Source organism: Pteropus medius, unplaced genomic scaffold (assembly GCF_902729225.1).
Source record: "Pteropus medius unplaced genomic scaffold, Ma_sr-lr_union100, whole genome shotgun sequence".
Lineage (NCBI taxonomy): Eukaryota > Metazoa > Chordata > Mammalia > Chiroptera > Pteropodidae > Pteropus > Pteropus medius.
Genome location: NW_024354499.1, coordinates 1,780,990 through 1,807,915, shown reverse-complemented (window position 1 = coordinate 1,807,915; position 26,926 = coordinate 1,780,990). Strand labels below are relative to the sequence as shown.

The 26,926-nt window shown below is 32.4% G+C and overlaps 1 protein-coding gene across 3 annotated transcripts in view; it reads right to left on the bottom strand.

Annotated features, from left to right (window-relative positions):
• Nucleotides 1-2,588: 2,588 nt before the first annotated feature.
• Nucleotides 2,589-26,926, bottom strand: part of APLF (aprataxin and PNKP like factor) — a 63,092-nt gene continuing 38,754 nt past the window's right edge. For 2 of the 3 annotated variants that reach the window (XM_039852382.1, XM_039852384.1), the window contains exons 7-10: nucleotides 25,690-26,039; nucleotides 20,401-20,526; nucleotides 8,680-8,726; nucleotides 2,590-4,529 (exon numbers count right to left, since the gene is read on the bottom strand). In XM_039852382.1, coding sequence (XP_039708316.1) covers nucleotides 4,324-4,529; nucleotides 8,680-8,726; nucleotides 20,401-20,526; nucleotides 25,690-26,039 — 729 coding nt within the window. In that variant the 3' untranslated portion in view covers nucleotides 2,590-4,323. Of the gene's footprint in view, nucleotides 4,530-8,679; nucleotides 8,727-20,400; nucleotides 20,527-25,689; nucleotides 26,040-26,926 lie in introns of all 3 variants that reach the window. The other variant, XM_039852383.1, reaches the window with a different exon arrangement.

The window sequence follows — 26,926 nt, the reverse complement described above, 5'->3', positions numbered from 1 at the left end:
GGTTTTGCTTAGAAGGGCTTTCCTCAACATTAGATTAGGGGAATATTTTACGTTTCCTTCCAATATTTTATTTTCCCCAGGTATGTTCTTTATTCCAACAAAATTTTATTTTTCGGAATCTGAGGCAAGTGTATAATTTCATTATTTTTCAACTTTCCCAATGGGTTTAAAATTACATTTATCATATATTAAGTTCATATATATCCAGATGTTACTGGAGTCTCTTTTCTGTTTTATTCATCTATTTGTCTTTTCCTGCATTGATACTGTTATTTTTTTTAAAGCATGTGTAGCTCTATTGTTTTGATATACACGTTTCGATGAGGTAGTCAAGTCTCCCAACTGTTCTTATTCAAAAATTATTGATTTGCCTAATGTATTTTTCTTTAAACTGAATTTTAGCATTGTAAACTTGACAAACTTTAGATTGTAAAACTCTATATAAAGAATCCATTTGAAACTTTAATTGGGATTGCACTGAATTTATAGATAAATTTAGGGAGAATTTATTTTCCTTTCTTCTTTTTTGAGGTATGGTTGATAAATAAAATTATATATATTTAGGAAATACATTGCGAAATGATTACCACAATGAAGCTAATTAACGTGTATTTCAATATTGCATTTTTCTATCTAGAAATATGGTGTGCATCTCCATTTATGCCAATCTCTCATGTCTTTTAAAGTTTTAATATATCATCTGTAATGCTCAACATCTAGTACCATACTAGAAGTATATTTCTGAATACTTTCCATTTCCTCTACAGCTTTGATTTAGATTTTCAAAATACATTTTAAAGTAAATTTTGGTAAATTATATTTTTATAAAGTCATACACTTATTTAGATTTATAGTTATTGGCATAAAGTTTTACATACTGCTTTAAATCTGTATTTATAGCTCAAACTTTTTCATTTCTAGTATTTGTCTTTTTTTGCCAAGTATCTATTTTCTCAAAGATATCAAAGAATCTATTTTTGTATCTTGTTGATCAAGTCTACTGCTTTTTAAAATCTTATTTCAAGCTTTTACTTTATTAATTCTGTCCTATTTTCCTTGGGTTTACTTTGATGCTTTTGTCTAGCTTCTTGACTAAAATACTTAGTTCACTTATTTGTAATCTTTTCCCTCATATATATGTTTAAGACTATATAGTATTATCCTCCTCCAAGTACATCCTACTCGATGTGTAACATAACACTCTCACTGTTGCTTATTTCTAAACACTTTATTATCTCAAACATTTCTTTTTTAAGAAGAAGGCTTTTAGTACATTCTAGTTCACAATTCCATGTTGGTTAGATTTATATTTCCTATCCTTTGGTTGTTAATTTCTAATTTTCCTACACCATAGGAAGTCTTCGTTTTGGGCTCCAAATACGCAATGCTACCCATGGCACCTTATCCGAGGATTTTCCCTGACAGTGTATAGTTGGCGCCATTGTGAGCTGTTGAGCCCACACCTAATGAAGCTTAAAATCTTAAAAATAATGTATGATGCTGGTGAAGTACTGCACTTATAATTTTATGGTTTCAAAGAGTACCAGCTAGTTCCATTTATGACATTCCATCTTGTGTGGTTCATGAGAAATGGAAGTCTCAGTTTAATCCCAACCAGAATGACTAATTTTCCTTTGAGATGCCTCACATTCTGCTTGATTTTCAGTGTTGAAGTTGGACCAACTGCTCATCAGAAATGCATGAAAAGTGGCTGTACACTGCCTGCTTTCCCAGAAGCACTCCTTCAGTAGCATCTCTTCCTTGATACCGGAAAATATAGTGTTTGGGAAGTAGGCAAAGTGGTACCTTGGTTTATTTAAATTCTGTTTAAATAAACAAAACCACTGTTTTGTTGGTGACAGTCACTCATTTCCAAATAGTCATCTACTCATTCAACAAATATGTATTGAGCACCAGTTATGTTCTAGACACTGTTCATGGCACTGAAGATTTAGCACTGACAGAAATGGACAAAAATCCTTGCCCTGATGGAGGTTACATTCTAATGGAATGAGAAACAAAAACAAATATAAATTACACAGTATGTTAAGAAACAAGTGTTACGGAAAATAAATAGAGCTGGGTATGCGGGATCAGGAGTGCATATTTGGAGGTGGAGGGGATGGGAGCTGAAATCTTAAATACGGTGATGGCTATGTGGCTAAAGCCTTGAAGTTGGTGAGGGTCTGACCCATGCCAACGCCATGGGAAAGAACACCCCAGAAAGAGTGGACAGCCAGGGCACAGGCCACAGACAGGAGTGTATGTGAGGAGCAGTGAGGAGACCAATAGGGCTGGAGCACAGAAAGTGAGAGGAAGAGTAACGGGATGAGAGACCCTGTTCATGCAGGGCCTGGAAAGGACTTAATAAAGACTCCGATTCCTCTGAGTGACACTGAGGATCACTGGAGGGTCTGGGGCAAGGATGCAACATGATTTGACTTAAGTTTTAATAGAATCACACAAAAATGTCTTCGGGATGATTATCCTTAAAAACCAGCTGCCATGAGCTATCACATTACTACCAAGAAGAATACATTGATATTAAATGCTGTTTTCTTTCTAAAAGACTAATCTCATCTTTTGTATTCTTTTTTTATAACAGCTTTATTGAAATATATAATTCACATATCGTAAAATTCACCCTTTCAAAGTTTACAGTTCAGTGGGTTTTAGTATATTTACAGAGTTGTGCAACCATTACCGCTAATTTTAGAAAACTTATGTCACTTCCTAAAGAAACCCTATACCCATTAGCAGTCACTCTCTGCCTCTGCTTCCCCCAGCCCTTGGCAACCAGTAAGCTACTTTCTATCTCTATTACTATGCCTATTATAGATATCTCATATAAGTGAGTTCATACAGTATGTGGCTTTCTGTGTCTGACTTCTTTTACTTAGCATATGTTTTCAAGGTTTATCTACACTGTAGCATCTTTCAATTCTTCAGCGGTTGCTTATGAACAAAACAAGTACTGAAGAGATATACCTTTTTTTAATCCATTTATCAGCTGATGGACATTTAAGTGTTTCTACTTTTTGACTATTATGAATGCTTCTATGGCCATTGTGTACAAGTTTTTTATGTGGACACATGTTTTCATTTCCTTTGGGATATATCTATGAGTTGATTAAGGAACACTTTAAAGATTAAGTAAGTGCAAAGATGAGAATAAGTTCAAAGATTTTTTTCACCTGTTTGTCAAGACCCCAAGATTAAAGGGACATTAGAAGGGAAAAATGAGTTTCCGAATAACAACAGAAACAAAGTAAGAATGATGGGTAATACTACTCTAGGGAAATACTTACGCTATCCTGCTGTAGTTTTTAAGTAAATTTTAATATTATGCAATTACTTGAAAATATATTTAAAAACACTAAGAAAACAATTATAAATCTGTGCTCTTTAAGATGTAAATTTTGAGGTTCTCTTAGAATAGAAAATATTACTGTTTAACAAGACACTTTTGGTTTAGTGATTTATTATTTCAATACTATACCTACTACAGTATGTACATATACCCAACGATTATTAAAGATTCTAAACTAAATTTCAAAAATTCTAAGTCACCTAAAATAAAGAGTATAACAGGGTCCAAAGTAGTTTAAGAACAGAGATACAGAGATATGCTCCATAAAACTGAATAGGGGTTTCTTCTTGAAATAAAAGGCTAGAATCTTGAACACTGGCAAACAACTTGCCACTTTCATCTGAGGACAAAAGAACTAAGGTCATTTTAGAAAATTATGGTTAAAAATCATTTATTCCTAATGTAAAGACAACACATTGAGAGTTAAAATAATCAGGGAGGACTTACCTTTGAAAAAGAAACTGTTAAATTCTTTCAGTTTTTCTGCCTTTAATCTCAGACATACAGTAAATTACAGACGTGGGTCACAAAATAACATTCCCTGCGTGGTGAACATTTCTCTTCTGCAGTCTTATTGAATCTATATTCAGTATCCCCTTGGAACTAATTTCTCCAAGTTTCAAAGAATAAATGTAATAAAATTGTAAAGCTTACATCTAGGGTACTAGAAAAATAATAGCTATTATATGATAGCTATCATTTTTTAAAGCCTGATTCTGCTTGAAGAATTACTTCAATAGCAATGAAGAGGTATGCTTTTCTACCCAAGACATAATTTACCTGGTTATACTTGCCTAGTATTCTGTAAAGACAGAATCTTTGGAAAAATGAAAAAAAAAAAAGACCAAAGTTTTATGCAACCTATGGCTTTTTACTTTTTATAACCATCACACAATTTTTTTCCATAAAGAAAGAGTAAATGTGAGCCACATATTATTGCAGGAAAAAAATGGTTACTTTTTTCTTTTCATAAACTTTTTTGCTTCTTTCACAAGCTCTTCCATATCTTCCTTCTCTTGGTCCTCCTTTCCAGGTTCCCAGTCGGAATCTTCATCTGTTGGCTCATATTCTTCTTCCTCATCATCTAGAGAGCTGTCATTCACGTCATGCTCACTGGGTTGCTCAATGTTATCGTCGTCTTCATCTAAAGTGCTTCTCACTGAAAAACAGAAGTTTGATATACAACACATCAACTGCCACTCAACCTGGGATTACAGATGTCTAACTGTAAAATTTCTTCATCCACCAAGAATAATTAATTTCACTTAATGCATAAGTAACCACTATAAATTTCTAGAAAGGGGATGAAAATGACCATTTATTTATTTTTCTAACTTCTCCAACCATGATAATGAAAATAACAGCCTTTAGAAAATGAAGCAAACTCTTTAACATGTTTAAAGCATGTTATTAAGTATTCGGTATTAACAATGTGGTAATTTCTGACTTTTCTATTTATGCAGAGGAATTTGTAATATCAGAAAGACAATTCCAAAATTTGCATTTAACATTTCCTTTACAATTTAAAATCTCACTGTCAATTCTTATCCCAAGAACGAAGTCTGAAGAGTTACTGACGAGTACACTGTGTCACATGCGTGTTGAAAGAAATATTGATTTTTACATGGAGAAAAGATCTTTCTAAATTACTGGGTTTTCCAAAGAGTTTTCTGATGTTGAGGTCTAAGATGACAGCTGCCTCATAGCAGATTTACAGCTTAACATCGACGATTCCTCAAGTTTTATTTTCCTTTCTTTTCTAGTAAATCTTAGGACAAAATAGGGTATTAATTTTCATTATGTAAAAAAAATTAGCCCAATTCTCTAAACATGAAAATTTATTATACACTGCAAAAATAAACATTTTTAATTCTTCGTTTTACTACTAAAGACTCACTTTCTAGTGTACCAATATATTCATATTTTAGCTTTGGAAAAGCAGTTTGTGTAATTCTGATCTACTGTATTATACATGAAGTTTATTTTGTTTTGAAAATACTATTACGCTAGCCTTTTTCATATTCTAAAATCTGTTTTCCCCATGCTAAGCAGCAGCTTACAGAATTTCATTTACGTTCCACTAACCTTCCTTAATAGCTTTTTTCTAGATTTTTTGATTTCTACTTCTGAAGAAAAAAAATATGTGTGTGTATATATATATGTATATATATAGATATATATATATGCACATGTGTGCAAGCACATAATTGAATAACTAGAGAAATATTAAAATAGCTATCAGTGTAACATTCTAAATTTTCAGCTATGAATGGTACTGATCACCTAGAATATGAATATCGCATAATAATAAAAGCCAGAAGGAATGACTCTAATAATCAGGTGATAATTTCTTTTAAATGCTGTCAACAGGTAAAGTAGCTAAGAAAGTAGAAAATAAAATTTTCCTGGCACTAATTATTCTTATGTTCAATACCCTGTGCCAAAACCAAAGCACTCAGAAAATGTGTGGAAAGTTAGTGAAATTTTAAACTGAGGTATACAAGAAGCTTAACAGATGACAGAAGCCAAACCTACAAAACCAGAACAAACTACATAAATTGTTACATATGTGCAAGAACCTTACAGACTGAAGTGTTTTAGGAGTACTACAAATCAGAAATTAAATAATAAAAGTTTAATGCAGTTATTTTATACTATAAAATACTACAGTATTTGGTATATATGGTATATGGTACTAATTATATTGTATTGTCTCATTATGTAATTACGATACCTCACTTCAAATTCAATGTTTAAACTTTAAAAAAAACCTACATAGTCCTTCCTTCTGATCTCTATTATGTGTAACTGTCATCACCAGTCTCCTAAAAATACTATAATTCTGAGTCATCCCTATTTCCTTTACCTCATCCCAGCCCCAGACCATAACCAATCAGTTGGCAAACCTTACTGATTCTTGCTTCAAAATTCACTTGTACCTCATGGTGACCTAGCTCTGGCCCTTCATTCAACTATCTAACTAATCTCCACAAGGCTCCCCCCACTCCAGTTCAGACTGCTCATCCTCACCAGTTTCGTTTGGGTAAAATAGTAGCTCACCATTATTGGTCAGTGCATCTATACCTTCGGGCTAGCTTTTGAGAGCTTCAATAATTTGGCCTCAATACATCCTTTTGGTACCATCCACAGTAACTACAGAGACTCCATGTCAGTTAAATAGATCCACCTGCTAACTCCAAACACAACTCACCATTTTCTACCTTGATGTCCCTGACTAATCTATTATTCACTTTGTTTGGTATGTCCTATATGTACCCACCACAAACTAAGAAACTAGCAAAAATGACTGAAATCCTACCACCTTAAAGACTAACTTAACTTAAAATTCCCACATCAAGTCTACCCTGATAACTTCCAACAGGAAGGGCTCCTTCTCTTTCTTCCAAGGTTTTAGAGAATTTCACCACAAACGTATAGAGCCAGAGCTGGGTCTCACATCTCTCTGTAACTTTCCTCACTTGTTAGACATATAATAAATGCATAAAGGAGTGTGTGAGTAAACGAACCGTTACATAAATGAGATTGAGATCTTGGGTAATGTTAAACTAAGGATTTAGGGAATAAGAAAAACAAGTATGTCAGAATTCCGTGTCAGATGTCACTGAATTTAAAAATATAATGAAAACCTCAACATTTAATATTCGAAATACTCCAAATACCTTAATTTAAAGGTTTTAGAGTAGAAAGACATGTTCTGATTATATTGCCACAAAACAACCCTTGAAAGTATATTAAAAATATAAAACAGTTTTAACTTTGCTTAAAAATATCTATACTTTTTTTAAAACTATCTTTCCAATGAAAAAAGTTTTTCTTAAAAAAAGCTAATTGTTTTAAAAATATATTCTTCATTCAGAAGCTACTTTAATGATAATTCAAAGAGACTTTTCAAAGAAAATTCAGACATTTTTAACTATACCATATGATGCATATTAATAGTGTTTAGGAAAACGGTTCCTATTTCTGTAAAGATATACAGATATGTCAAATGCTCTTTTATGGAACAATGTTAAATTCAGTCAAGAAAATATAGTTTTAATCAATATTATTACGTTATTGCTGGAAAACAAGTTAATTTATGCATCATAAATGCAACATCATTAGACACAGTCCCAGTAAAGAAAGTATAACATGTAACATATAACCTCCATACCATATTAGCTCAGACAAAATGAGTACACTGGTGTCTGAAGTACTAAGGCATCAAAGTGTGTTTCAATCAGAACTATGAAATGAAATTGCCAATGGTAAAATTCATTATTTTTATCACTTGGTTACAAGTTGGTTGTGTTTGTACACATACAAAGCATGTGAGCATAGCCTGGATAGTATGCATTTTATTCTCTCTGTGGGCAGAAATATTGAATGTTGAATTGGCCTCTGCATTATATAAATGATACAAAGAAGCCAGGATTTGTAAAGGGTAAAAGTATCAGAGTTTGTAAGCAGGTAAAACAGATTAATGCAAATAGGACTGATGGACATTTGATAGTTGCTTCTCTGGTGTTTATTTCTCCTCCTCCTCCTTTCCCCAAAACTTTAGTTTCTACTGGGGATCTCTGTGGTTCTGAAGGAGGTGACTCTACCCTGGTTCCAGGGGTGGTACAAACTAATCAGTGGCCCTGGTGATTAGCTCAAGAGAAAGAATGTGATCCAAGCCAATAAAAAAAAAAAAAAAAAAAGGTAAATTTCATGATTTTTTTCTAGGAATAGTGAGAGTCGAAACTGTTCATTCTCTTTCTCTCCTTAAATGTAAACATGGGAGCTTATCATCCCAGCTGAATAAGGATGCATATAGTTTCCTGGTGGAGACAGAAGCCAGTCTAAGGATAATAATACTCCTCTAAAGGTAAAATGACAGAAGGAAATTGGGTCACTGGTGACCTTACTGACAACATTAATGGGCCAAAGCATAAATCTTATCTAAATCCAGTCCGACTTCTAGACTTTTCAATTATAGAAATCAGTAAGTTCTCTTTACCATCTAGACCAATCTAAATTTTGTTTTCAGGTACCTACAAAGAAAAGAATCATAACAGATATAAGGACAAATATATATCGTTAGATAATGACTATAGAAAACATTTGTAATATAAAAATTTCTATTTTTTTAACTAAGAAAAATCATCAAAATCAAAATTCAAAAAATTCACAGAAGAGATTTTGAGGAAAAACACAAAATAACAGCAAACTGTACCTAGGTTTAATAGGAGAGTCATTTGAAGGTTTCATTTTGAGTTTCCTTTTCATTTTGAGTTATTTTTACTTCCTGAAGTAAAATTACTTACCCGGAAGTGTACTGTGTCTATATTCTATCTTGTGCTGGGGATTCTTCCTAAAAAAAAAAAAAAAAAAAAAAAAAAAAAAAAAAAAAAAAATAAGAATGAGATCTAGTTTTCCAATCATAAAAAATTAATGAGACTATTTTAATTAAACTAGAACATTCACTAACTTACACATAAAATTAGCCTCTTATTAAGAAGCATTTGCTGTTTTTGTTAACTACAGTAATCATGCTGTACAAAGTATTTCCTTTTTAATTTCAACATTAACTGGTCACCCTCTCTATGCCAGACATATTTCTAGATGCAAAGATAGAGTGGTGAACCAGACAAATTTCTTTCCCCTGGATTTATACTTTAGAGAAAGCCAGTAAGAGATAAATAAAATATATTCATTAAAAAGATTTATTTCTAAAATGTCAACATCATATATTACATATATAAAAATACTGTAAAATACTGCATAAAATATATAACAAAATACATCTCTGTTTGTGTATGTCTAAAATGATGCTTTTAAGGCGCTTCTTAAATCCAAAGTTAAAAGCACTTAAGTCATGCCTCTTCAAAGAACACCAATTGTTATGCAAAAACAGAAAAGGTGGTTTGTGTTGAGAAATTTATATAACATATTCCCTGCTGTTTGAATATTTTGAATATATGCACTTATGATTCCTTCTATTATTTTATTAGTTAAACAAATATTTGGGTACACTATATATACAAGACATTTTACAGATAATGCGAAACTGCCTAGGAAGCAAAAATCCAAAGCAGTAACTGGTTGATCATGACCCACTTGATGGGTATCTCTCCCTCAGGATACTGACGAAGGAGAGCTGGGGTACACTGACACCAGATAGCTGCTAAGGTATACAACTCATATGAAGCAGTTGTGAGGATGCACGAGGAATACACAATAAGTCCTTAGTCTAAGGGCATGGTAAGTGGTAAGTAATTAATGTTAGCCAATGATTCATTAATCGCTGATTCAAGAAATAAGTCACAGGGCACTTATTATATGCCAGGCCCTGCGTCAGGTTATCAGTGACAGTTCTTACTGCTGATATCTCTTTTTATTGGTAACTTTCTCTACAATATGAGCATTAAACACAGCACAAGAGTGCAACCACACAGTTAATTAAGGTCATAACTCAACAGTTTTGTAAAGTGGTAAAAAGATTCTATAAAAGATTGTATCTTGGGGTAATTAACCCAAATTTGACCTTTTGATGGAAAAGAAAGTTCAAAGTTGAGAGAAATAAACTGGACAACTTAAATGTGATGAAGAGAGGTGCAAATGAACAAAGCTGCAGTGATGACTTAGGGGATGATCTTTCCTTAACGAACATGCTGGCGCAGGTCAGTGGCTTGTTTACTTCAGTCTTTATTAAAGTACAGTTACTGCTGGACATCGGAAAAATGAGGAACATTAATACCAAAGGTATTCTTCATTGAGAATTTATAAAAGATGGCTGGGCAGTCGAGATTATTTTTGGTGACTTTTTAAAAATCCTTTCTTTTTTTATTGTGGTAAAGTACACTGTTAACCTTTTATTTTGAGAACAATTCGAACCTACTGAAAAGTGATAAGATAGTACGCTGAAATTCCACACACCCTCACTGAGATTCAAGTGCTAACATTCTACACAGATACTTCATGATGATTATTATATATCTACATTCATTTGAGATTTAAAGGCTTTTTTTCTCCTTTTTAATATATGTTTGCTTCAGATACCAAGCAGTCCTATATTTTCCTGCTTTACCCTTAACGGAGCAGAACTGTTGAAAAGTTAAATACGGCCTTCATTGTCTGCTACTGCAATCTCCTTCAAAAGCTGCTTTAGAAACTCTCAAGCAACTAAATGTCAGGCTTTGAAAACAAGTACAGAAATTGAACCATGGCACCTAACGGAGACAAGTACAGTTTATGTACCAGTTAAATGACTGCTGACAGATGTCAGGCAAGAAAGATTAAAAGAGAAACTTTCAAAAAAGGCGAAATGAATGATGTGGTATCAGAAAATGGGGTGAGGGTTGTGGAGGCACATGTTCAACCTTAAAGTTGCAGAAGGCGTCTCCCCGTTCTCCGTCATTTTGGAACACAACACAACTGCACTCACACACCCCAGTGACATAATCTAACCTCACACACTATCTAGGAAAAGGCAAGCCATTTCAGAATACATGAATGGGAAAAAAGTTTTACATTTGTATATTCCCTAAAAGAAGATCAGAAAAGTATATTATGAAATTTTGTATTCAGAAAAGATTTTCAGATCCATGTGCACATTTTCCTCTACCTTAGAGGGGGGACATTTACTTCTTTGAGGCTCTGCTAATACTTTTCATCCTTTCCTAGGAGAACTTGTAAATTTCACAAAAACGCAAGTGTAAGACTCCAATGTGGACCTCAAAAAACTAGTTGAATTGGTGATTTTCCACATTTAACTCTGAGACCCAACTTCCAATTTAAAATAAAAGTATAAATATCAATAAAATTTTTACTAACTATCTCACTGAAAATGAAGAGAAAATATCCTCTGTGACAGCTTTAAAAGTTTCCTGTTTGAGGTATTTTCAAATATATTTTATTCCTTGTTGTTGGTAATAAATATAACACAATAAAGGGACTTTAAAAAATGAGCTGAAACATAAAAGTTAATATTATCACATACAAAAGCCCACACTCAAAATAAAAACAAATTTTGGACATGTTTTGTTGACATAGCAATCTAAATGTGAAAGAAATTAAGTATTTTGAATGTTAAATTCTTAAATTATCCTCTCCCTCAAGGTCCCACATAATTTTAGTCCCAACCTTTATTTTCAACCCAATTCTTCGTTTCTGCTCTCAAGGAGTAGTTTTTGGTTCCTTCTCATTGACAGGTACTTGCCGATAGCCTTTTTGCCAAGAATATTATTCTTACTCGACACTGCTCCCTCAGGAAGGCAACTCTGATCATCCCTGGGAAATATCTCCAGGACTTATTGTCTGTATCTACCATTTGGTATACTTACCACAGAATTTCTTATATTGTCATCTAAATTTTCAATGCAAATGTGTGTGTGTATGTATTATCTCTATCATCTATCAAATGAGCTGCTAGAGGGCATGGGATTTTTCTTAACACTTTCTAATATATTTTATAGCATCTATAAGAGTACCTTTCACAAAGTGGCATTCAACTATATTTTTCATAAATTAATCTATCTACTATACTGTAATCATCTTTTTCCTTCAAAAAACTTTTCTAAATTAAGCTCTCACACAAATTCCCAAAATGATGAAATATTTTACATTTTTCTATTTAATAGGGAAAAACGATACTTGTTTTTGCTACCTATTATTTCTTAAGAAAACGATTATTGAAAAGAACTGGCAAGAATCATTTGCAATACAAACAAAAGTTTAAAATTCTCATTGGTTGGAGTACAGAGAACAGTTTCTACTAATTTCCAGATTGATAATGAGTTTTCTCGAATTAATGTTAATACTTTTTTTTTTTAGTAAATAGTAATCCATAGATGCTGATGTTTTCAGAAGTCCATTCTTTGAAAGGCAGTTTTTCTATTGGAAATATGCAGAGAACACCTTTATCATTAGGTTGAAAAGAATGTCAATATACCAAAATTGCTTTGCACTCACACCTATAAAGTTAATAATCAAAGTATTCACTGAATCTTTTTACACAGACCTAAGATTAAAATAAGTTAGAATTTCCTGCCATTAACAATTCATATTACTTCCCCAGGAAACAATGAAAAACTGAGTTATATTAAGCAGACTCCACTGCAATCAGGTTCCTGAGATACTACTGACTGCTCAGCATCATAAGACACTTAGCTCCAGTCAATCAATCACTCAGGTGATTGGAAGGAACACAGAGTCCTTCGCAAATGCTTAAGAGATAGATGCCACTGTGTCTTGGACCTGTTCTTATCCGGCTTGTTAAAATTTAGATCACCAGCATTCTGTTGTGGAAGGGGCTCTGGTTTCCGACCAGAAGAGCTAAGTCTGAATTCAAAAGACACCATTTACTGATTCTGTGATTCAGGGCAAGTCCTACGAACCCCGTCTCCATTTCCTCATCTGTAAAGAGAAATAATACTGCCTGCTTCACAGAGGACTGTTCCAAGGGGTAAATGAAATAATGTGTATAAACGTTTGTGGGTTACTGAGCATTTTACAAGTGTCAGCCATTTTTATAGAAATAGAAATCAGTTTTAGTTTAAGAAAGCCAACAATGTCTGGGATCTGTGCCCATAAAAGTAATTGCCAATTAATACTAAATCACTGAATTTGCCTTCTATAATACATACAATTATTATGGTTGAATATTTTCCCAATCATACTTCACACAATTATAGAATATTTTCTAACATTTGCCTATGCATATCCCATTTTCAAAAATCAGTTATTTCATAACAAGGCAAAATGTCTTTTTCATATAACCCTGGGTTAAGGCTAAGTAGCAACCCTGGATGGATCTTTGGGAGCATATGAGTATTTGAAATAACTTTCAAGGACAATGCCGAATTCCACCCAGGACTTTTTCCAAATAATGAATGAAAATACTCAGAGTTCATTCATAAAAGATTTATATCAACCTCTTTCACAAATGACATTTTCTGTAACTCAGCGGGCCTCAAAATCTTTTCTGGTTTTCAGGGGTTTTGTTTGCTTTTGTTTTTGTTTTTGTTTTTGCTTTGTTGTTAATCATTAACAGTAATCTTTGGGTTCTAAACATAGAGATACACACCCATAACTATACCAGGTTTGTATGAGCTGTTATATTTTAAAATATTCAATTTCCAAAACATGTCTGATTTTAATGATATAGATATATGAAAAACAGTACATATCTGAAGGAAGAACACATCAGGAAGAGGAAATTAAAAATATCTCTAAATTTGCTAAGGCTGAGGTAGAAATGAGCCTAGGGTATTTGGAAAACCACTGAAAGATTTGTATAGCTCACGGGGAATGAGTGAGAAGGAAAGCAGTAAAAAATCAAGTCAGAGAAAAACTTGTAAGATAGGGTAAAGAGTTTTATGAGAAGCTATTGAAAGATTCTGCGTAAGAAAACAACATGGTATCACTTATTTTTAGAGAATTACTATGATTGCTGTGTGGAAAACAAACTACAGAAGGGCAAGAGAAGAAAAAAGAGATATCAGTTAAGAAACTGGTGCAGTACTCCAGGAAAGAGATGATGGTGGTTATAACTACGGTGATAGAGGTAGAGAAAGTAAAAAGTGGTTAAGTTCCTAACATAATTTAAAGGGTGAAATGGCAAGAACTGCCAATGGATTGAATGAGTGATGTGAAGAAAAGGGAAGAATCAAGGGTATGTCTTGGTCTGGTGCCTAAATACTATGTATAAGATGAAGTCATTGACAAAGGAGGAGAATACTTGGGAAAGAGTTGTTTTCCTGATAAAAATCAATAGTTTTGTTTCAGATGTAATAAGTCTGAACTACCTATTTTAGAACCAAGTGGAGACATTTAAACATATGAGTCTGGAGCCACTAAAGTGGATTAGCTCACCTAGGGATTAAGAATAGAATAGAGAAGGGAAGAGATCAGAAAGAACCGAGCCCTGTGACTCTGTGATAATTATAGGTAGGGAAAAAGAAAAGGAGACAGCAAAGAAGACTAAGGAAGAGTAGCCAGGAATATAACTGATCTGACTATGAATACGAACAGATTTCACTTTGCTCTGGATTTCTCCACTACTGGGTGGAGGTCCTTGAGCACAAATGATCCAACCTCTGTTTTCCATGTTTTCATGAGGAATTGAAGCTCAGGAAAATCTAATGACATGCAAAGTAATGCTACAGAATTAGCATAATATGACTAGAACTTAAGTCTGCTGATTTAAAAACCCATTTTCTCTCCACCATAAAGACTTATCTAAAGATTAAGTAGGCAACAGTGTGAGAACAGAATAATAATTTTTATTTTTGTTTACTTCCAAAGATTTGGTAACTTAATACCAAAACTTAACATTAAAAGTTTTAAATGAACCTGAAATACTGTTTTACATCAGCTTCTAAAATAGTGGTTGGCATGTTAGATGCTCAATATTTGCTCAATGAATAAGTGATCATACTATATATATTTTTGTTTTCATTCCAAAATAATTAATCTTGCATTTTTTGAAATTCAACACTTATTTTAAAACTTAAAGCAAAATCCTATGAATCCTATGTTACCAAATATCTAAGTCTCAAAATTTAGAAAGAATAAAAAGATATGGTATTTATTAAATAATGAAAGAGTAAACCAGCATAAAGTAATGGAAAATAGTCAATATGTTAATTAAAAATCATTACAATTTACTACCTATGCCAAAAGAAACCTGAAAATTCTTACATATGTGTAATTAAGACTAAATATAACAAAGAAAAACAAATCTATTATTAAAACGAAGGCATATTCATCAAATAAAGAAGAAAAACAAAACCACAGAAGGCATCCCAGTATATTTTGTCAAGTCTACATGAATATAATTGATGTTGTTACTGCTATTTCTAAATGAAGTTTTAAAAAATTATAGCCAATGGGTCAAAAAAGTGAAGGAATTAAGAAGGAACAAATGGTAGTTACAAAATAGTCATGGGAATAAAAAGTACAGCAAAGAGAACATAGTCAATAATATTGTAATAACTATGTATAGTGTTGGGTAGGTACTAGACTAATCGAAGGGATCACTTTGTAAATTACATAAATTATATAAATGTCTAACCAGATGCTGTGTTAATTTTATATTACCCGAAACTAAGATGAAATAATATTGAATGTCAACTGAAATTGAAAAATAAATAAATTAATTTAATTTAATTATAGCCAAATCTTATGTAAAACTGTGTAGCAAATGATTGACATTTAGTCTAAGATACTTCCTTCTAAGACCACACTCTTAAACATGATTAAAGAACTGTAAGCATGGCAAATGATGATAGGGTACTTCCTCTATATGCAGATCCTGTAAAATGCAATAAGATACTATCAACTTTAATTATTCTTAATTACAAATAAAATGATTGATAGCCTCACATGACTGATTCTGGGAATCGCAACTACTGGGTAACTAGGGTTTTTCTATTAAAACCTATTTGTTTTCCCCAAAATAATGTAATATGAATTTACCCTAAATACACATTCTTATTTTTTTATTAAACAGCTTTTAAAAATCAGTATCTTGTAGTTTGAAGTGTACACCTATGTATATTATCAATTAAGATATCGATAACTTGGAACACTTTTCAAAAATAAAAGAGAAAATAGCAAAAAACTTAGATCATAGCTATTAATCTGAATCAGCAAATAACAAAAAATAATGAATTTACTTACTATGAAATATATATTTAAAAAATGAATTATGCTTGTGTCAAAACACTGTTCTTTCACACTATACAGATCACGTTGCAGATTCATTACACTAAGAGCACTTAGAGTTGATAATTGACGTACTTCTTTACCTCATCCCTCTTAGGTATTATAATTAAAAAAAAAAACGAGGGCATTGGCTTCTGAAAAAACAAGGCACCAATATTTTCATTAGCATAATACATGGCTGCCTAAGGTTTTATAAATCCAAGGTGATGTATGAGCTTGACTTTACATTTTTGCTCTAAACTGGTTGGAAAGAGACTCCATTCATTTTAGTGTATATGCATTCCTAGTTTAGTGCTTAATTTAACAAGCAAGAACAGAAGTAATGCACTGCATAAAATCCTATTATGCACCAGAGGAAGCAAATGAGTCAGAGGCAGGCACAGCTATCACTAGGTTATTCTGAACATTAAGTATCTAATGTTCTAATTCAGACAAGTACCTTAAGCTAATCAAACACATTAAATTGAGCTAGTCTTCTGACCGACTGTGGTCAGAAGAGTTAAATGAGTAAGATACTTAAAATGACAACATCGACCAGTTTGTTTAAATTAACATTTTTTTCAAGGAGATTTAATTTTGTTAGATTTGAAAAAGTATTAATGTCAGAGAAAAGGTTAATAATACCTGTAGTCTAGAAATAAAATAAAATTTAATAATTAAATATCTTTTTCTAAATAGCGACCTCCTATATTATATGGGCTATGGAAATCTTTAATTTTACTATAGTATGTATTTAATGTGATCCACATCTATTTGTTTCTGTGTTACTCATGTTTTACTCAGTTTTACTCATGGGATAGAATGGCTGTGGATAAAATATATCCACATATGCACAGTTTTGTGTTTTCACAGTTGCTCTACAATAAAAAAACTTTGACCATAGATGACAATACTTAGAAATACAATGTCATATAAATTTAGAGAGCTGACATAGTATAAAACTAAGATTACTTAATGTTATACAACATTTGAGATTGCCTAGATATATCAGAAAGATAACCTGACTTGCATACATTCAAGGGATTAAGAGGTAAGACCAGGAAGCAAAAAGATTAAAAATCAACATACTATTTCACTTGAGAGAATAATTTTTTTACTTGAGAATAATTCTTATCCTGTTTTGTGAAGGGACATCTTTAAAGATAAAAAGCAAACCAAAATGTTTTCATTCATAAATTTCATCTTCCTTCCAAATATGTCAACCATCTTAGAAAACAGGCTTATCACAACTCTATTTCTGGAAAATATATATATATAAAATTTTTTCTGAATATAATAATTTCTAATTTTTGTGAGCTATCTTATGATCTGTGAGACTTCAATATCGTTTTCAGTGGCTATAGAAAAATCTGGCATGCACTTACATAAAAACTTTCTTTTAGGCAAACTATATTAAAGTATTTTATTATTCTGATATGGGAGGCTGATATTCAAACACTGTTGAAATAAATATCTAGGCCCAAGATGGAGCCACTACTGTTGAGCTGCCACATCAGCAACCAAAAAAAAAGCTTTTGTGTCCCTGTAAATGCTCTGCTTGACCAGAGAAATACAGTGCATCCAGTGACCCAATTACCACGGCCTCTATACTTACCTTTACATTTACATTTACATTTACGAAATTAATAATAATGCCTTATAAGTTAACATGTGTAGAGGTAAAAATATATAATGACAATAGTTAAAAAAAGGCAGAATAAGTAAATGGAGTTAAATTGATATAAGCTTATCACACTAGGAAATGGTAAAAGTAGCAACTGTAAGGTAGATCATAATAAGTCAGTGATGCCTATTAAAATCTAATATAACTAATGAAAAAATACATATAACTAAAATGTTAATGAAGGAGAAAAAAGTAGAATGAAAAACAGTTGGCTAATCCCAAAAAAAGTTGTGCTGGCTGAGAAATTACTGCTTGGCGATCGCCCATGGGAACATAACACTCTAACAATAAGCTTTCTGCTTCTGTACCCCCCGCTTGCACAACCGACCTGTAGGTTGACAGTTAGTATAAAGAAGAAAAATAGACTTGTGTGTTCAAACAGGATGAAGAATGGGGTTTAGGGCTTAAAAACCCTGTACCTCCACATTTCACTGCTGCTTAATTTGAGGTCTGCGTACCCCTGGCAGATCCAGCTGGCTGAATAAAGAGTGTGTTTCCTGTAACTCACTGATTTCTGGTGGTCCGTGTGTCTATCGGGGGCTGGCGGCTACAACAAAGTCAGGAAAAGAATACAGGAACAAAGAACGTGTGGGACAAATAGAAAACAAATAACAAAAGGAAAAATTAAACTCAAATGTATCAGTAACTATATTAAATGTAATCAGATTAAGCACTCCACCTAAAAGGCAGACTATCTGACTGGATTAAAACTAAGACCAAGGAACCAATTACATGCTATTTGTAAGAGACATGCTTTAAATTTAAGGACAAAGGTTGAAAGTGAAAGGATGAAAAATGTAACACAAACACTAACCAACAAAAGCTAGAGCAGCTATATTATATGACACAAAGTAAGAGTTCTGCTTCTAGTAATGACAGAAGACATTGTATCAGACCAAACATCCCATAGGTAACAATTATACCCTAGAAAAAATATTAAAAACAATAATCGTAAGGCAATGGATAAGCTACCAAAAGCAGGCAGAAACCAGAGGAAAGCCAACACATGAAAAAGGGAACAGCTCTGAATGAGTTTCCCATTTCTATAGCTTTTCCACTGAGGACAGATTGCAGTGAGTTCATTAAGAAAAACTGACAGAATTAAAAGAAGAAATATTACTGTCTCATTTCTGATATCAGAAAGAAAAATTTTAATATCTCACTTTTAATATGATGTTTGCTATAAGCTTTTGTAGATATTCTGTATGATGTTTAAAAAGTTTCCTTCTATTCCCACTTTGAAATGAGTTTTGATAGTAAATTCATAAATGAATTTTGTCAGTTTTTTAATTTATTGAAATGATTATATAATTTTCTATTTATTCTGATATATGGTGAATTACATTATTTTTAAATACTAAACAAAATAGCATTCCTTGAACAAACCTAATTTGGTCATGTTATATTTTCCTTTTTCAATTGCTTAACTCACTTAACCTTTTTTTTTTAAAGATATTCACAGCTAAGTTCAAAAATAATTTGTCTTAGAATTTTTCATTCTTGTATTATTCTTGCTGGGTTTTAGTATCGAGGTTATTCTGGTCTCATAAAATGAGTTAAGGAATATATCCCCTTTTGCTTTTTTTATATAAAAATTGAGTGTTTCTTCTTTAAGTATTTGGTAGAATTAGCCAATAAAGCCAAAGAGAATTCGAATTTCTTTAGTGGAAGGCTTCTATTTATGCATTCAATTTCTCTAATGTAGGATTATTTCATTTTCTATTTTTTTCTTGTTTCTAAAAGTTATATTTACTAAGAATTCATTCATTTGTCCTAAATTTTCAAGTTTATTGACATAGCTAATGAAAATATCTTCTAATTACTATCGGCATGATGTTGCACTGGAATAGAACACTTATTTTTCAAATAATAAGGCATAATAAGCTTTTTAATTTTTCTTTCTTGCTTAAGAAGCTTACTATGCCTTTTTATTAAAAACCACAATTATAGGAACAGCAACAACTTCAAAGTGTCCAGAAGGTTTAGGAAATTGTATCCCAAATTATATCTGAAAGATGGCCCTCTGGAATTAAAGCTAAGACTAGAATCACTACTTCTTTCTTTGGTGGTTTGACTTATTTCAAATTCATTCATTTATTAAATGAAGCTGCAGATAGAGGATAAAAGTGTCCTTGCAGGCTAGAAACTTGCTGCCTGAAGGAGGAGACATTCCAGTAAAGAAACAAACATAACCTCATGAGGTAAATTCTATTCTGCATGATACAGACAGGCACAACATGCTAAGGAAGCAGAGAGGAGAAGTACTTTTACTTTTCTTTTAGGATTCAGTATGTGTTGGCAAGAATGGTAGAAGTTGCAGGAGGCAGAGATAATGTCCTGATTTGAAATGTGTCACACTAAAGAGTCTGGATAAAGTATAAGATATGGTGCGTCGACAGCTTTTAAATTGTATGATTTGCATTTTAGAAAGTTAGAAATAAGGAACAATTTCAGGTTTTTATATGGTTAATAATGTCAACAATTTAGAATTATCTAAAAGAATAGAATCCTATCTATTAACAAAATGAAAACCTATTATCTAGAGGTTTAAAAACTAGATGTTGAAGGCTTGAGATGAGAAACTGCAGGCATAAATGAATAAATAACAGAAATTAAGGAGGAAAGAAGCACGACCAAATGTTTCAGATTTACATACCTATAACAAGATGATCCATAAGGACATTCAGGCCGGTCATCAGCCTCATCTTGACACATAACTTGTACACCTCCATAATCACTATCACCAGGGTGACTGAAATGTTGAAAATGGACAGGATTCTTCCTATGAGGGTGACAAATATACTGTCAGAAAAAATAATTAATACGATACACAAGATTTCTAGATATACTAAAAAAATAATTAATAGGATTTGGCAGGAAACCAAGAAAACACACCTGATTATTCCAGAATGTGAACTAATGTGATACGTTGTTAAAAATAAAGCTCACGACATAGTAAAGAATTCTCATGGTAACAAAATTAATTTCTGGTGATATATATGGTAGGTCATGAATGTCAATGGATAATTTTCAACTAGTACTTTATATATAAAAGCATACGCAGCTTTTAAAGACTTTTAATAACATGAACATACCTATGCATCCTCTGCTAAGATAAAAAACAGACCATTACGAACATTCTAGAAGTCTCCACAGGTCTCCTTCCAATCATTTAAAGCCATTTTACTACTCAAAGGTACCCACTATCCTGTCATAGAAAATAATGTTTCTCAGACTTTTTGACCTCTAGAAAAAATTACTAAAACTCCAGAGAGCTTTTGTTTATATGCGTTATTTAATCTATTAGAAATAAAAAATAAGAAAATTTAAAAATATACATATTATCATAAATAACATGTCTTAACACAAATAACTCCATCTTCCAAAAAATTTATGGAGACATTGTTTTAAACTTTGGAAATTTCTTTAATGTCTGGCTTAACAGAGGCTATGTGGATTCTCATATCTGCTTCTGCATTCAATCACTAACAAAAATGCAGATCGTGTAGCCCCTGGGAAACTCTACTGTACACTTGTGAGAGAATGAGAGTGAAAATGGCACATAGACATAAAGTCTTAGCAGTAGTATGAAAATAGTTTTGACCTAACAGATTTTCTAAAAGCTTCCTGAGGACCAGAACTTCTCAGGGGTCTCTGGACTATACTTTGAGAAGCAAATGTTATAAAACGGCATATTAGTTTTCTTTGGAAATAGATAGGATTCTTTGAGAATAATTCTTCATGTTTGTATGATTAGTCCATATTGTTGTATGTAGCAACAGTATATCTTCATTACTGTGTAATATTCCATTGTATAAAGCTGTTACAATTTATTTGTCCATTCTTCTATTCATAGACCTTTGAGTTCATTCAGATTATTGGCTTTTGTAAATAATACTGCCAAGAATATTCTACTTTTAATGTACATGTCGATGTATTTTCTACATACGCAGAAAACTAAAGATTCCACACACAAAAAAGCCAAAAGTAATACACTAATTCAACAAAGTTGCAGGATACAAAATTAAAATGCAAAAATCAGTTGTTTCTATACACTCATAATAAAAAATACCAAAAGAAAAAAATTTTAAATATAATTCCAGTTAAAACAACATTTAGAGGGTGGTTCCATAGAGTAGTGATTAGCACGTCTACTTTACACGCAGAAGGTCCTGGGTTCGAGCCCCAGCGGAGCCACGGCCCATATCCTGAGTACACCAAGCCCCTCTGGTGCACTGGGCCCTGGGTACACCAGGCCCCAGGTGCGCACCGTGAGCGCGTAGGAGGAGACACCCTGCCTTCAGAGATCCAGTTCTTAAGGGGAGACGGCAATATCAGTAGGTCAGAGGTGGAAGTTGGGGGGAGAAGGGAAGGATTAAAAAAAATAAAATAAATAAAAAATAAAATAACATTTAGAAAATAAAATATTTGGGAATAAACTTAATCAAGGAGGTGAAAGATGTGTACACTGGTTTAATTTCTAATAAAGAAGACACTAATAAATGGAAAGACATACCGTGTTCATAAAATGGAAGACTTAATATTATTAAGATGTCAATACTACGCAAAGCAATTTACAGATTTAATGCAATCCCTATCAAGATTCTAATGGCATTTTTTGCAGAAATAAAAAAAATCCATACTAATTCATATGGAATCTCAAGGGACCCCAAGTAGCCAAAAAAATCTTGAAAAAAAAAAACAAAAACAAAAACAAAATTGAAGGTCCCACACTTCCTGATTTCAAAACCTATTACAAAACTGCAGTTAACAAAACAGTGTGGTACACGTAAAAACAAATGGAAAAGAATAGAAAGCCCAGAAATAAACTCTCACATACATGGTCAAATGATTTTCAACAATGGTGCCAAGACCACTCAATGGCAGAAAGGACAGATTTTTTCCAAAAACAGTGTTGGGAAAATTAGACATTTACATAAAAAGAATAAGATTGGAGCCTTCTCTTTCACTGTATTCAAAATTAACTCAAAATGGATTTGACAAAGATTCTTTCCAAATGCAAAGGCAACAAAAGTTAAAATAGATAAATTGGACTACATCAGAATTAAACAGTGGCCAAGATATGGAAACAGCCAAAGTTTCCTTTGACAGATGACTAAATAAAGAAGGTATGGTACACATACACAATGGAATACTACTCAGCCATGAGAAAAGATTCATTTGTGACAACATGAATGGATCTTGAGAATATCATGCTAAGTAAAATAAACCAGATGGAAAAGTCAAGAACCATATGATTTCACTCATATGTGGAATATAAAACTGAATGTAACAAGTGAACAAATAAGACAAACAAATAAATAAACCCTCGTAGACACAGACAACAGTATAGTGGTTACCAAAAGGAAATGGGGGTTGTGGGGAAAAAGAAGAGGGTAAAAGGGATCAAATATATGGTGACATAAAGATACTTGACTTTGAGTGGTGAACACACAATGCAATATATAGAATTGTACACACACAATGCAATATATAGAATTGTACATTTGAAACCTATATGATTTTATTAAACAATTATCACATCAATAAATTTAATAAAATTTATTTTTAAAAATACTTTAAATTTCTGTGCATCAAGGAAACAATTAACAGAGTGAAAAGGTAATCTAAAGAATAGGAGAAAATATCTGCAAATCATGTATCGAATAAGGGGTTTATATCAGAACTCCTCCAACTCAATGACCAAAAAACAAATAACACAATTTAAGAATGGGAACAGGACTTGAAAAGACAATTCTCCAAAGAAAATATACGAATGGCCAACAATCATATGAAAGAAGCTCAACATCACAAATCATAAGAGAAATGCAAATCAAAACCACAATAATATATCACACTTCACATTCATTAAGATGACTACCACTAAAAAATAAACAAAAAACAGAAAATAACAAGTCTGGTGAGGATGCGGAGAAATTGGAACCTTTGTACATGTTGGCAGAAATGTACAATGGTACAGACGCAATGGAAAACAATAAGGTTGTTTCTCAAAAAATTAAAAATAGAATTACCATATTATCTAGCAATTCTACTTTTCCATATATAGCTAAAAAAATTCAAAGCAAGATCTCAAAGAGTTATTTGCACACCCATGTCATAGTAGCATTATTTATAATACCCAAGAGATGGAAGAAATCCAAGTGTCCACTGACAGATGAATGGATAAACAAAATGTAGTATATACATACAACGGAATATTTTTCAGCTTTAAAAAGGAAAGAAATCCTGACACATGCTACAATATAAATGAACCTTGAGGACATTATGCTAAGTGAAATCAGACAGTCACAAAATAACAAATACTGTATGAATCAATTTATATAATGTTATCCAGAGTAGTCAAAATTTTACTTGCTTTAATCTCCAAATTCTGTGCTATTTTCATGTATTTTAATTTTGCATATATTTTACACAACACAAAAATTATTATTGCTTTACATAGTCAATATTCATTTGTACTTATGCTCATACTTTCCATCCTGAATGTCTATGCTTCCATATAGGCCTGCCTGGCAAACACTGAACCCCATTTCTGTTGCTTAAGTCCCATGAGACTGCCCCAAATTCTCTTTGGCCTCTTAGCCCTCAGCCTGAAACACAAAAAAACCTGGCAAATGTCACAAAGAGAAAAAAAGCTCTAACTTCTAATGTGACTATATTTAGAGACAGGGCCTTTAGAGATAATTCAGATTAAATAAGGTCATAAGGGCAGGGCCTTAATTCAATATGACTGGTGCCTTTATAAAATGATGAGACACCAGGGATACGCACGTACAGAGAAAAGGCCATGTGAGGACACACTGAGAAGGAAGCCATCTGCAAGCCAAGGAGAGAGGGCTCAGGAGAAACTAAACCTGCCAACCCTCTAATCTTTGATTTCCAGCCTCCAGAACAGTGAAATAATAAATTTCTGTTATTTAAGCCACCCAGTCCATGGTATTTTGTTATGGCAGCCCTAGTGAACTAATACAAATACCAAAAAAGATTTTTCAAAAATCCAAACTCAAAGAAGGTTTATATACTACTATTCTACAAGTTTACAAATTATGTTCCACATGTGGAACTAAGCCCATTGTAAACAGATAAAATTGTGAGTAAATGCATAAATTATAACTGTTGAAATAGAAAAATATTATTATGCAAGTGCTAAAATAGCAAGGCATTTTAAAAAGAGATAATATGAATGTGATATAAATATGCTATTGCATAGAAGACTACAAACTCCACTGGAATGTATTAGTAAGATATTTGGTTTCGAAAGTTAGAACAGCAAAGAAATACTTCTGTACTAGGACTGCGTAATTATAAACATTCTAGTATGAACATTATAACTGAAACAATAGTCTAAAACTAAAGGATTATAATTTGAATTCACAAAATATGAAATTAGAATATATAGTACAATGTAACCAAATGAAGTAAGTACAGAAATAACCAATCAAGCCAGGAAATAAATATTCAATCGTTTTAGAAGGGATCATGGTGATTCAAAAGCACCATTACAAAAATATAAAGGAAATGAACAAGTATAATAAAATGCCTAAATATAACCTAAAATTCTCTTGATAGTTATAATATATACAACAACAATTTATGAACCTTTCTAATATCTAAATAAGACATTAAATAAGCAAGTATTTAGGTCCGAGTGATTTAATTTTCAAGTCTGGAATCCCAAGTTCAGATCCTTGTATTAATCAGCACGTCTACAAATAAAACATTTAAGTCTTATAAGCCTCTAGCAGGATTTGCAGGAATGCATACTGAGAGGGTGCAACGAGCAGACACATGATAAAGCTCCTAACCTTTAGGCCAATGTGTTTTATTAGGCTTTTAACACACGATAGCATATATCTACATAGCTACATGCTATTGAAATAATGTAAATAATGTAAAAAATAGGCTACCTGTAATTTTATTTTACCTGTAGCAGTTTGCCCCATACATGCAGGATGTCCTCTTAACCTTTTCTTCGGAACCTTGTAGAACTGAATGAGTGGCCTTTGCATGCAAAGTTCCAGGACTGGAGGGAGCAGAACTGGACTCAGGTTGAGACCCCTGAGACTTATCATGGAAGGATTTGCCTTGGGCGCTTGAACAACTCTCAGAATGGCTCACTGCCTCTTCTTTATTTGGAGTTCCTTTAGTGATGGTTTGAAGTTCAGAAAATTTACCGAGTTCCTCTATTGGGATTTCGTTTCTCTGTGTATTAGTTTTCATATTAGTCACCTTTGTGTTACTTAATGTAAATGCAGAATATGATTGTGGCACTTCCTGTAAGACAAATCAGAAGAAAAAAATAGAAATAAATGAAATGTGTTTTGAAAGAAATATGTAAATTTAAGCATAAAAGCATGAAACTACAAGATTTGTATAATATGCATATTTTAAAAACTTTAATATTTACATTTTAGTTATTAAATACCATTTTTATGTCTCTAGTTTAATAACTTTAAAACAATATATAGTTACTATAAAAGGAATTTACAGTCATATCAAACCTTTATAATCATGTCAAACATTCAGTGACAAATAACCAGAGAAATACAAATAAAACATAACACAACATTTGCTTTCATTTGAATATAATCTTTCCCCAAAAACCTACTCAGCTCTTAAATTTCCTGTTCAACAATGTGCACACTCTTAACATGTACTTTCCTTATAATTTCTTATAAGTTACTGCAATACTTTATTTCTATCTTCTAAATTTACTCATGATTTTTTTCCTATAGCTGAATGGTAAAACTGCTCCTCGCTCACCTTTTCATGAAGCTATGTTATGACCAATTCGGAAAATAAACATGATTCCTTTCACATGATCTGAATAAAAGTTTCAGTTTAACTAATTAGAGGTGTTTTGAACCAAGTAAATATGCTCATTAGCAGTGCAGAACCTTTTTAATTTGTATTTATCACCAGCACAAAGAGTATCCCTTGTTTTATTCTATTAAGAATGACCTTTTAATTATTTATACTTTCTGTGGAATAGAAACATTGCTCATACATGTGAATGCTCATCATTTATAACTAAGGACTCATGTATACTGCCTGCCATCTGAGAAAAGCTGATTTTAATATTACTTAATATCCAAGAGCTATAATTTCTTGAGAAGATATTAACATGACTTCTTTTGAACTAATTAAGTGTTTTGATATTT